Source organism: Empidonax traillii, unplaced genomic scaffold (genome assembly GCF_003031625.1).
Source record: "Empidonax traillii isolate 1590-97213 ecotype Southwest subspecies unplaced genomic scaffold, ASM303162v1 scaffold27:size3997909, whole genome shotgun sequence".
NCBI classification, from domain to species: Eukaryota; Metazoa; Chordata; class Aves; order Passeriformes; family Tyrannidae; genus Empidonax; species Empidonax traillii.
In genome coordinates, this window is record NW_020955220.1 from 3,212,611 (window position 1) to 3,225,753 (window position 13,143).

A 13,143-nucleotide genomic window follows, 5' to 3' on the forward strand; every position below is an offset into this window, starting at 1 on the left:
CCCTCTACCAGTATTCTCTACACTTTCCTTTCCCACACTACTAACTTTATTTATGGCTATTTTATGCTTAAGTACTGTCAGCTGGAAGGAGTGTCCAAAGATGGGCATAGCCGGCAACAGGAGTAACACAGAACATTCATGAGCAGTCTGCAGTGTCCAGCAGCACCTGACAAGCCTAAAGAGTCTATGAATGTATTTACATACATTATTTCCTCCAGCAATTTTTAAATGTTTAAGTAAGAAGGTGCTTTGGAATTGTCTGACTAGTACAAAGACCCAATTTACATTGTGAGCAAGATAATACTGACTGTTTTCTTGCAGTGTTAGGAGTCACATTTTAAAGCTATGTGAAGATCTAATAAACATCAGATCTAATTAAGCACCTGTAGCTTCTTTACTGAATCAGTACTAACTCAGGTTTACTTCTTTCTTGTAAGCAATTCTAAAACCAGTAAAGAAAAAGGTTCACATTCAGGTGGAATTTGATGAAGCTTTCTTCAGAGAGCAAGTAATTACACATTCTCTCTTTTAATTACTAAAAACAGTCTTTATGTTAAAAGTATCAAATTTTCAAGGACTTGAGTGGTAGATTAACACGAAAATATATTCAAAATAGAAGTACTAAATACAATAGGAAAGAGAACGTGGAAATTTTCATTAAAGTATTGTTTGTTCAAAGTATGATCTCTCAAAATAGTCAAGCTTCAGCTGAAGTATCCCACACACATTACACACAGATCCACACCCACACACAAAGATATAGGCCCTTCTTTAAAGGGCATTAATTACCATGGCAACTACTGTTGCTGATATAGGCAACTCCATTTATTCTATCATTACTTGCATACCCCATAGAACACCAGAACCCCATGACATTTGCAAATACCGTTCATAATCTGAGTTTATCCTACTTTATCCAAAATTATTTGAAATATACCATCTTTTGACAACAAATTTTCATGGATCTTAGACTAAATGAATATACAAGACAGACTTGGTCGTACAAAGAAACATAGTGAAGATTTGTGCCCAAACTTTTAAATAATTCACAGTAATTTCAGAAAGCTGAAATACATAAACCCTGGAAATACACAAATGCATGTCTCGTTGTCCTTCTACATCTAACACTGAAAATTTCAGCGTGGAACATATTCAGAAACAGCACCCTCTCTATCGTTATTTTTTCCAAAACACTGATAAACAGGTGCTCAGATACAGTAAGACTGATAGAATACACAAGCAAAAGCTTGTTACTCTTTTCATACAGTTTCATAGTATCTCTACACCACTAACTTAATATTCCAATTTATTACAACATAAACAAAAGTTGTATTAAAGGAACTGAAAAAAGGGTTTAAAAAAAAAAAAAAAGAAATTTCAGGCTTCAAAGTGCTAGTGTAACTGTTGCCTATGGAACCTTGCAAAAATGGAGACTGCACCACATTATACATTTTTACAAATATATACACACACACAACTTGACATATCGTTCTACAGAACCTCTGCCCTGTTCAGTGCACAAAACAACTAAGAAACAGTTATTCAGTATTTTATGTGTTTTGCCCAATGCATGATCTGACTTCTCTTTGTAATATTCACCTCTTTCTCCAAATAAACAGAATTACAATGTCACTTCCATAGCACTCAGTGTTACAGGAACTAATTTAATGTTTTAAAATATCCCAAGCGATATTTTTTTCATAGATAGGAAGTCAAGTGAATCAAGAGATTCACAAGGTTATACAGTAGGAAGACTTGGTAAATTTTAGCTTCTCTGCCCTCTGTCGAGAACACTTGGTCTCCACCAGTTCTGCTGCTGTCCTACCTCAGGTTCCTTGTCTCAGACCTCTTCTCTTTTCCTCTTCTGTTTGCCCACATTCCATGATTCAGGACAGCCAGCTGTATATCCTTGCTAAGCCTGACAACTTTTCCTCTAGACTTCTCTTACCTCCACTCTGTCAATTAGTCTCACTGTCTATGCCCCTCTCATTTATTTGTCCAATCTACACTTAACCATGCCCAGCAATTCCACTAGTCAACCTCTCTATCCATCCTTGAGTGAGATACCAGTTCCCCACAGCTACCAATAGAATATCCCACGATGTCCTCTGCCAGCTCTCTTGTCCCAGGCTCTTCCCTCCTTTGTTAGATACTTACCCAGCCCATGTTTCCAGACCTAGCTCCAAATCATTAATTAAAGCATTCTATACAAAATGTCCCAATAATCTAGTGAGGCAGGATAATTTTCCCAGGCTTTTCCTCAGAAGAGTTGAGCTACTCTGAGTAAGAATCTTCTTAAAAACTGTTTCAGTCCAAGGGAACCACTCTGCATAGAAAGGCCTGAAATGACGTTTCTGTCTGAACAGGAAGAGTTGCACACACTTATAATTTTCAAAGGGGACCAAAGACATCAACAGAACAACCAGCTCTTTTTCAGTCACATTTACTTCACAGCTTTTAAAGAGATACCTAAGAATTTGTGTTTCCCATTAGTTCATCTGCTTTTTTATAACATTTGTGTTTAACTTACCGAACATTTTCTGGTCTCAGTTTATCCAGTACCATCTCTATTAAATCAGGCCTGAATTCTTCAAGCAAATATTCAGCAGCCAACACTTCTTCTATTGGATAATACTAAAAAACAAAGGCCAGAAACATGTAGATGAATTAAACAAAACTAAGCATGGAAAAACTACAGTTCAGTAAAGAAAACAAAAGCATATACTTTTGGTCACAAAATCTGTATTACCTCTGTAATTTCAAATTAGAAGTGTGTTTATGTTTTAAAACCTTTCTCTTAAAATTAAACAAGAGGGAGTAACATTCCATCTATGCAATCACATTTGTCATGTATTAGGCAATTTTATATACTGCATATTTACCATTCTTTTCTCTTGAAATATTTTATGTCTCAATACAACCAGTCACCCACCTTCAGATAGTATTTTGAGTAAAGTAAAAAATAACGTGGTAAATGCTGACCCCTGCAGGATATTTGTAAAGATAAAAGAATACCAAGTGCTCTACTGGAGTGATTTTGGGGAAAAAAACCCCATAAGTAAGCAAAAACAAACAAAAAAAGAAATAGAACACCATAAAAAAACTCCCCACACCACTAAGTTCTTTTAGGATTCTGAAATAATACAATTCTTATTTACAGTAATTTAAAGAGAAGTATATTTCACTATGTAAAAACATAATACAGATTTAAACACTTTCAATTGTGACATTTTTTATTTAGGATCAAGCTGAAAATCTCTTCAGATACATGACAACTTAAGAAAAAAAGTTTAAATTTGTCTGAAAATGATTAGTGTGGTTGACAGGAAAACTTTCTTGATAAACACCTGGGAGGGAAAATTACCAGATGACACCGAGTACTTGCAGTCTGCCAGGCAGATGTAATTTTTTTGACCAGAATTATTACAAAATTACTTTCTGAACTTCTGAATCTGTTACACAGATTACAGGCATTTGACTGAACAAAAGCAAAAGACAGCAGCCCAAACAGGAACTCTTTAAACACCCATTTAAATTATTTCAGTTTAGTCTAATGCTTTTTAGTAAACAAAGAAAATTCTAAAACTAAAGATCGCTATTTTAGACTTTACAAATTAAAGGTCCAGGACCATTAACAGGAATTCCTGCAGAGAAATTAAAAGTTTCTCTAAATAAATGCAGACTGAATAAATTGCATTAGCTATGCAATGAACAATGGCTGCAATATATAAAAGTTACATAATTCCACTAGACAAAAAGAACCCAACAAACCCACCTAAATGTTGCATTAGTACAAAATGAGGGAACTGAATTTTGCAAGAAGTATAAAGACCAAGTAAAAGCTACATGATATTTTTTTCAATACCAACACATAATCACATCAGTAAAGTCAAGGCAAACATTTGTAATTTGCAATCTTAATACAAATATCTCTGCTTACTGCAGTATTTCAACACTGTTAACGATGGAACAGAGTGCTCATGTTTATGATAAAACACTATTTCTCTACTATTTCCCTAGAGAACATTTAGCTACAGGTAGACACAAAAAAACAAGTTACTTAAGTCTTAAGAAACACTGAAACAGATCAAATAGCAACTCCAGTTACTGTATAATGAGTTCTACTAAATATAAAGTATAAAACAGTAGAGCAAACAGAACGACCTACTGACTGCCAAAACTAAGATGTATGCAGCATGATATAGCTTCCTAAGCACAAGAAGTGCAGAGGACCTTTGCAGATGCCTGTATTTATTAAGATTATAGTCAAACACACCACTAAATAATTACTAAAAAAACCAACAACCAACCAAAAATGACCCCCCTCCACTTACATGCAACATTCCTCCAAGCTTTGATGTATAACCTCGTGGTCGCTCTTTATCTTTAAATCTGAATGCCACAGCATTTAGATCCTAGAAAACAATGTATGAATGACTGAAGAGCAGAAATTAAAGCCTATTTTAAGAATAACTATTTGCTACTTAGTTCCTCTTTATAATGAATGAAAACGAAGCACTTTTCTTGTATTCATGTTATAGCAGTTACACAGGTACCTAACACAAGTCTTCAGTTACACTCAAGTTGCATAAAACTCATAAACAATTTGGGATAGTATCACAATGTGAAATGTTATACAAGTCTTTTAAGTCCTGTTCATAGTAAGAGATCTATCCCATATCTCATATATTTAAATTTCCTGATAACTTGAAAACACATCAACTCTGATACAACCAATGCATAGTGTTGCAGCGCAGTGTTTGTCTTATGTTAACGAACTGAAGCCTTTCCCTCTTCCTTTTTTCTTCCTTTTGTTCAGCCAGCCAATAGGTAAGTTTAGAGACAGAAAGAGTGTTTCTTTATGCTGTCTCAGCCACAGAAATAGAACACATCAGTCTTAGGATACAATGGTAAGGGTGAATTAAAGAGATCTAAGACTATAAAGTCAGTGAAAAGGACAGTCCATCCTTCCAAGAAACCATGCAGAGAGTCTGATTAATTCAACAATTCAGCTGAAAATAAACTCTAAAGATTCTTTTCATACTAGTTTGCCAGCTCTCTGACTCACCCCACAGTCTCAGGAGTGCTGGGGCTGATACAAGAGGAGCAAGGGAAAGACACAGGGATGAGATAGAAGGATGGAACTACCTCTCTCAAATCTTCTATTTGCTTACTCTGTAAAGTGAAACAAATCCAGTTGGGACTTTTAGCAGAGTATAAAGAGACTTGAGACTATTTTTATAGGTGTACAGTGTCAAAGTGTAAGAAAAAAGGCTAACCCAGCTGCAGAATTTCTGCTCTTAGAAGAGACTCAACAGTTTTCATTAAAAAAAAAGCTAAGACGGAACAAGAAACTTTCACTCAAGCACATGTAGTGAACCAATGAGACTATTTATATAAATATAAATATATATATATATAAAACTGAGTTTACTTCACACTGCCACTGAGAAGTACAGTGCTATCTAATCCTAACAGGATACCTCACATTTGTGCCCACAGAACCATTCAGACTTGTAAGAAGCATGAACAGTTCAACAAAGACTGAAGTGTACAGCCAAAGTACTCCATGAAAAGCCTTTAGTTCACTTTTCAAAAACACAAGGGAACAAACAGCAGATTAAATGTCCTATTGCCTTTACAATCTCATCTATACGACATATGAAAGAAGAGAGGGGTAGAATATCAGCCATTTCCATTCCCAATTCAGCGTTAACCCTCATAGAAAATGTTTCCCCTGGTTCTCCTTCAGTGAAGACTAAGGAAGGTTATGCAAAATCCTTGGGGAAAAAGCAAGATCCTGCTTCCTTCACCTCCACTATGCTATCAGGACCCACAGCCCTGTAAGAGCATTTCATAGCTACGTTAAGACCACAAATTCTGAATGTACTTGTCATTTGTGTCATGTTGCACCTTCAAAATTATTAACCTAATTACTATGTGATTATTAAAGGCCAGTTACACAGTCAAAGACTCTGTTTCTACTTACAATAAATAAAAAAAATTGTAAAAATACAACCTCTACACATTTCAAGTCCCAGTTACTTACCTTGCACTCCTGGAAAACCCATTCTTGAGGTCCTTCTGTACGTAGTTTTTGAATATATTGAAACATGTGCAAAATAATATCTTCAACATGCACTGAAAAGAAAAAAATCACAAAGAAGAAATTCTGATGAATACAAATAAGGTTTCTATGACTTTACTTTTCATTACATTCTGATATATCAAGAAATTTAAGGGCACATCAAGATATTTAAGGAAATCTGCAATCCCACAAGCAAAGTTAAACCTGCCTTTCTCAGACATGAATTTAACATAAGTGTTTGTGTCTCCAGCTATTTCCAAGAACTGCATTTAACATGTCTTCACATGAAGATACAGATTTATAATATAATTTAACTTGGGTCTGAATAGTATGAATAAGTAGCACACAAAGGTATTAACAGTTTTTCTTTTACAGAAATTTATTTGAACTATCTAATTAACTTGATATAATCTCAAATAAGTTGATTTCTTAGGTGGCCTGTGTTAGCATAGTGGGAGGATCCAAACTAAGAAGAGTAACCAGTTAAAATAAATTGGCTTTCAAGCTATAATCACAATTAGTCTCTTTAGATACAAAAACAAACCCATAAGATCAGGAATAACATGGAATGAAAGCAAAGTCCTTCACTTACGAAGTCCTTCCTCTGTCAAGTCCACATTAATGATGAAAAACATGAAACCTCTAGCACCTTCCTTCTGGCCTCCAACAAGAGTATTTACCCATCCTGTGACATCAGAAAGAAACTTTATTACACAAGCAAACGTGTAACAATTTATGCGAATTTTGTATGCTTCAGCAATCTAACTTTTTTTAAACATATTTTGATTAATTTACATGTTCTCCTTCTCTTCCTTAATGCTTACAGCAACAGTGCAAGTTAAATATAAACACAACTCAGAACTATCTGATTTTGTACTCAGTGTGATATGACAAACTCAAGGTCATTTGATTAGTAGGTAATTTATTTCTGCTTGGAACAGAGTGATATAAAGAAAAATAGCAAAAGATACTTTGCACTCTTCCAGACATTAAGGGACCTGACAAAGTAGCCTCCAAGTCAGTGACAGAATAGAGACACAATCATTATGTCAAATATAGGGAAGATAAAGGGGACTGCAAGAAATCATCGCTTCAGTAGTCTGAGTGCTTTGTTAACTATTTATTTTTACCTGCCACAGAAATAAAAATAAAGCACCAAATCACTTACAATTCAAATTACTCAAGCAATTGAATGCTTTAACATGCAAAGGTCAATTTTAAGTGAAACTCAGCTAAACTTTTAAGAAATGTGTGATCAAATTTTTTTTTATTGTTTAACTTCAAAGCACTTACCTTTGGCTTTAAGCTCTGATAGAAGACTCCCTGGGCCTTCATGCCCAATCAGATGACCAAGGTAATGGCCAGGGTTCGATTTATAGTACTTCTGAAGGTCTGGTATAGGAAATGTGACATAAAGATTTCTAATATCCTTAATGGGTACCACCTTGTAAAGTTGCTGAGGGGGGAAAACAAAACAAGGAGACCCATAAACAAAGGGAAATTCATTAATTTTATTCCTCTCCAGAGCACTAGTGAGTTCCCTTCACACACATACACGTATTACAAACATACCTCCGAAATCCCAAGAGTAAAGATATCTAAAACTTAGGGCAACGTGTAGCCATTCATAAGGCCAACAAAAAGAAAGCTAATTATCCCTCAGTTGCTGACAGCTGCAACCAAATGTACAACCTTTGCTATACACTATTCAGAACTACACTCAGCATGGAAAAGTGGGTGGAAAATCAATAAACAAACATGGAACTTGACAGGGACACTGATAAAAGAGTAGCGAAGTGCATAATGTTTACTGAAATATTAAAAAATATCATTTAAGGTATACACTCCTATGGAAGATGTATTTCTATACATACCCGGAGATGCTCTTCTTGGAAAGGATGTTCAGGAAACTCTGGTATAGGGACATTTTTATTCTCTACTTCTGAAAATAATTTTACCACTAAGCAAGTCAGCTCATCCAGAGATTCTAGAATAAAGAAACATTAGAAAAAAAAAACAGGCCTTATGTGAAGACTCTGGCAAACTTGGGGTTTGAATATTTTTGGGGAGAGACACAGAAAAGTAGTTTTAATAGTGTTATGATAGTTAATTTCAGAAAGGAAATCTATATTCATACTTAAATTCTGAACATGCTAGAAGCACCATGCTTATTAAAGGAAAGCCTCAATCATTATTAAAATAAATCCTGCAACCAAAAATAAATTTTTACCTATAAATCTGAGCTGGAACCAAAGGAAAGATACACCAGCTACTGAACATTTACAAAAACAAACATTCCACAAAAAGCTTAAGGGACATGGAATTACAGCTGCAAATTTTCTAGACTGAAAACATCTTTGCCAAAACTTGAATTTTCTTAAGCCTCAGCTCACGTCTAGTAGTACTTTAGGTACGCTGAGAGTCAGATCATCTGTCCTTAAGCATCCATAACACACACACATCTGTGACCTGTTTAAGCACTTCTGCCTTTACATCCACTCTAGTTTCAGTCTGTGACTGTAGTACTCTGCAAAAATGAGCAGCAGACCTTCTGCAGAAAGAATGTGATGTTGTGCATTAATTCACCTAAACTGACCTATACCATTTCTGTTGAAATGCTGCCTTCCAAATTGCTATGTGCCTCAAGAAATGCATTTTGGAGCACTTCTCAAAGTGTGAATAAGATAAAAAAGACTCATCTGTCAATTTTTTAGCGCACGCCTTTCAAGGGTAGGCGTTGGAAGAAAAAAAACCTGCATTTCTTGGATGTCTCAAAGCAATGGATCTCAAAGGATGTCTCAACCTTAATCCTTGACAGATTTCAAAAGCAGTCACCTGGTTATCAAAACAATCCCAATTAGATTGAGGAAGTAGAATCTTTCCTACCCAACATACATGTGCTCCTACACTAAGAAAACTGTCCAGGGCAAAAAACCAACAAAACAATGCAAACAAAGATGGTTCACTGTATATGAAAATTTTGTGAACTGCACATAATTCTATTGCAAACCACTATCTTTTATTCACATCACCAAAATACACATTCATTTAAGCTTTACAACTACAGTGATGGTTTTCTTTAGTATAGATTTCCAGTTGCCAGGGTGATTCTTACTGAAAGCTTCCATTTCATTCACTCAGTGAATTTTGCTTTTGATTAGAAAAAAAATTAATTTTATTCCACTCATACCCATCATCCTAGCATTACTGTAAAACACCACATAAGTACCAGTCTGTCAGCATATTTCAAAAAATCAAACCGTTTTCAACACACTGTTATTAAGCTTTTAACAAATATATGTAAAATATCATCTTGTGTGGAATGTTTTAATCAGTTGGAACCTTCATTTTCTTCAGATATACATGTTAAGACTTACTCAACTAACAGAACAAAACTCACCTCTTCCTAAGACACAAATAGCCATTAAATTTGATGAGTAATAAGTAGAATGGAACTTCAATAGCTCTTGCCTTACATCTATTCCTTCTTTGGTTGGTCTAGTTTCCAGAGTGAGTTTGTTCCCTGTAGCATAAAAATAGTTAACAATATTTGACATCTAGGAACTTACAGATAGAAAATAAATATCTTAATTAATTCATCTGCTTTCCTTGGGATGGATATCAATTTTAAACATAATTTCTATGTCTAATAAGTAAACTGGATCTCCCCATGAAAACATTTCACTTGTGTCAGCTAGATAACCTTCTTAAAATGGGGAAAACTATTGAATATCTTCAGTAGCAGAGATCAACATATATAGATCAAGCACTTGCCTACTAATTAGTATTTCCTGAAACTTTTTTTTTTACATTTATCCATTTGCAGAATGCAGTTATTAGCTTCACTTCTACAGGCAGCTTTCCTTTCCTGGTCAACACAGCAATATGTGTTCCCATAGCAGGTGGCTACCAGACCCATAACTATGCCCTCCATCAGCAGGTGCAAAAATATTCCTGTCTTTCTGGAGACAGAGAAAGAAACTCGTCCCTTAAAGTCCATTATCTGCTCTCCCTGTCATCCTAACTGTCCCCAGTATTTGTGTCAACTATTCACAATACAAACTGACCCAGCCACGAAACACATTGATGTTCCATGATTAAACACTGCAGCCCTATTACTTTGACAGTTTCGAAAACAAATTCATGTCAAAAATAACTTCTTGGAAAAAAAACAAAACAAAACAAAAAAACACCCAACATTTAAACTTCTACCAAAGCATCAAACATTTGTGGGTTTGACCATAACTGTGGTATCTCACTTCAATGCTTTTTACATGGAGGATTTGAGGTGTTCATTTTAAATTGTTACTAAGCATTCTGTGAATAATTAAGCCTGAACAAAATAATACAGCCATAAGATTGGGTTATGTGCAAGATCATTTTATCTATCCATCTCCTACTGCTGTGCTCTATGGTTAAGATGTTGTTTCTATACTCCTATTCAGTAATTTTCACTTTACTTTGCTGATCTTTCTTATTTGACCTTGTCACTGTCACCTAGTCTAAATTCAATACTAGTTAACAAAAAGGGCATGTGGCTAACAACAACTGAAACGTAATTTATTCACTTTGTTACGTACAAAGACCAAAGTACCAAATTATGACAAATCCAGTAATTGGAAAACATCATTCACTGCTGTAATTATCAGAATCATAAAGGTTGCTTCTTCGCTACACTCCAAGTCTTGGATCTCTCTGTTTCCTATGCTTTTGTCTAGCTCTGTTTGGTCTATGATGTGGAAAATGTGATAAAGCACCATAATAAATATGTACGAAGAGGAAAAAAAGGGAATTGTTTCAGCCTGTCTTTAGCAATTTTATATAAACAATAATACTATGTATGTTACACAGAACTCCAGTGAAAGACAATTATACTCTGACAAACCTGTTCCAAATTTACTGAAGGGATGATTGGGGTTTCCAGTAGCCTTCTCCAGTTGAAACAACCTCCAGGCATCATTCATAAGATTCTTCTCGTGCTCAGAATCAACAGCGTTCACTTCCCTGTCTTTGCAGCTTTCATCAAACAGAGGGCACAAGAAAAACTGGGCAAACCTAAAGAGAAAACCTTTAATTCAATCAAGAGTACTGTACATAAATGGTAACAGAAAAGTAACAAGCTTGGTACCTTTTGGAAATGAATATATTCTTTTTTAATGCAGAACTTATAAACTCTATAACAGTTTTGACACTGATTCAGTATCTTTATTTCTCAATTTCTCAATTATGTATAAAGGCAGACAACATATTCATGATATAAGGTACTAAAAGAGTAAGGACCTGCATCACAGTTCTCACTGAAAATTTCTACTGTTTTGAGGTTTAGCTGCAGGAGGCTCTTAATCTCACAAATCAAGTAAGTCTTGTCAGACATCCAGGGAGAAGCCAAAGGGAAAACTCATTCTTTACCTCACTGACTACACACTTTTCCATTTCTGTCCCATCCCCAAAACAGAGCAATTTCAACACATTCCCTTTACTAAAAGCATCCTAATATATTTCTAGACTCCACCCTGCGTTTGCTATCAATGCGTAAATTCATGATCATATTCTGTGACCCACATTTCCAAAAATACTCAGTGTAAACACGATATTTAAATTTCAAAAATTCTTCCTCAGTGAAGAACTTTCCTATTAAAAAAAAATCTTACCGAGACTTTTAAACTGAGAAATATCTGGTTATCAGTTTTAACAAAAGATAGTGCTCTCAGTCCTTTTTTTAAATAAACTTTTACGCTACTTCAAGTAGAACCTATAGAACAAAAATGTAAATGTTAAAAAACGTGTTTACCTGTCTAGTGCACCTTCTAGATGTTCGTGTGACACGTCAAAGTAATAATTGGTATGTTCCCCACTCGTGAAAGCATTGGAGCTCCCGGCATGCTCGCTTAGAAATTGGCTATACTCGTTCTCTTTTGGGTATTTCTTGGTTCCCAGGAACAACATATGCTCACAAAAATGACTAAGCCCAGCAATGTTGGGGGGATCAGACAAGGATCCTGCAGAAGGAAAAACTTCACGTAACCATTCACAAAAAATTAATACTAAAGCATTAAGCCTTTTAAGATGTTCTATATTACAGTACTTTGCTTCATGGAATTATGCATCAATTCTGTAGCTGCAAGCAGACACTCATGCAACTGTAGTCAACTAAATCTTTAAAAAAATTAAAAAATTAGAATTAGTAATACCCAAATAGTGTATCAAACTGCCTCTTCAAATCAGCTTGCACTTCCTTATACAGAAATTTTTCAATTGAAGTCCATGACTCATAATCTGTAAAGACCTGGCAGATCACACTGTTCTGAATTCTATACCTTGACTGTACTGTGTTAAAAGGCAGCAACTGCCAACCATAATTAAGGAGGTATTTATCCTGTGGTTCACAGGACAAGCGATAACCTGTAATTTGCCTGAACACAAGCACTTATGGATGACCAGCTAGTAGGTGTGAAGGAAACCTGATTAAAAGACAATAATGATTTGGAAGAACGGAAGGCAAAACCACGGAAGCTGAAGTCTGGCAGTCCTGCTTTGGAGTGTGCAGTGATGTGCAACAGGAGACTAGAGATGAAGGCAACAGATACATCTCCTCCCTTACACATGAAGGAACTGAATGCTGCAGATGGCTATTACTGCCATATACCTAAAACACATTCAAGATCCTCTGAACTAGATAATGATTTGGGACAGCCATCTCCATAATAAAAAAGGTCAGAAGTTTTCTAAGCTACTCTGTTTCTTCTGCCTTAACAACAGCAGCAAGAGCTCCCAACTACAAACTTGTAAGAGTTTGTAGTTATGTGTGGGTGCATCATACTTTCCAAGCAAGTGAAAAGCTACACAAGCTTGAGAAATACCTCAGATATAAGAAAAGTCTTCCTTTATTCTAAAGAGTCAAAGTAACTGCCTTCCAATCTATTTCCAGTATTTCTGTTTGCACACTTAAGCATCGTTGGAGTTGAGTTAGGGAAGGCCTCTCCAACTTCTCCAGCTCTACATCATTTTCTCACCTCTACACATCAACAACTTAACATAATAAAAAAAAAGTCTGA

General features: G+C 35.4%; 1 protein-coding gene across 5 annotated transcripts in view; it reads right to left on the reverse strand.

The window, feature by feature from the left end:
* IDE (insulin degrading enzyme) overlaps positions 1 to 13,143 on the reverse strand; it is a 59,243-nt gene that overhangs the window by 35,486 nt on the left and 10,614 nt on the right. For all 5 annotated transcript variants that reach the window (XM_027909084.1, XM_027909069.1, XM_027909077.1 and 2 more), the window contains exons 3-11: positions 11,880 to 12,087; positions 10,974 to 11,143; positions 9,489 to 9,611; positions 7,963 to 8,075; positions 7,382 to 7,544; positions 6,681 to 6,773; positions 6,050 to 6,141; positions 4,335 to 4,415; positions 2,531 to 2,634 (exon numbers count right to left, since the gene is read on the reverse strand). In XM_027909084.1, the coding sequence (XP_027764885.1) occupies positions 2,531 to 2,634; positions 4,335 to 4,415; positions 6,050 to 6,141; positions 6,681 to 6,773; positions 7,382 to 7,544; positions 7,963 to 8,075; positions 9,489 to 9,611; positions 10,974 to 11,143; positions 11,880 to 12,087 (1,147 nt within the window). The remainder of the gene's footprint in view (positions 1 to 2,530; positions 2,635 to 4,334; positions 4,416 to 6,049; positions 6,142 to 6,680; positions 6,774 to 7,381; positions 7,545 to 7,962; positions 8,076 to 9,488; positions 9,612 to 10,973; positions 11,144 to 11,879; positions 12,088 to 13,143) is intronic.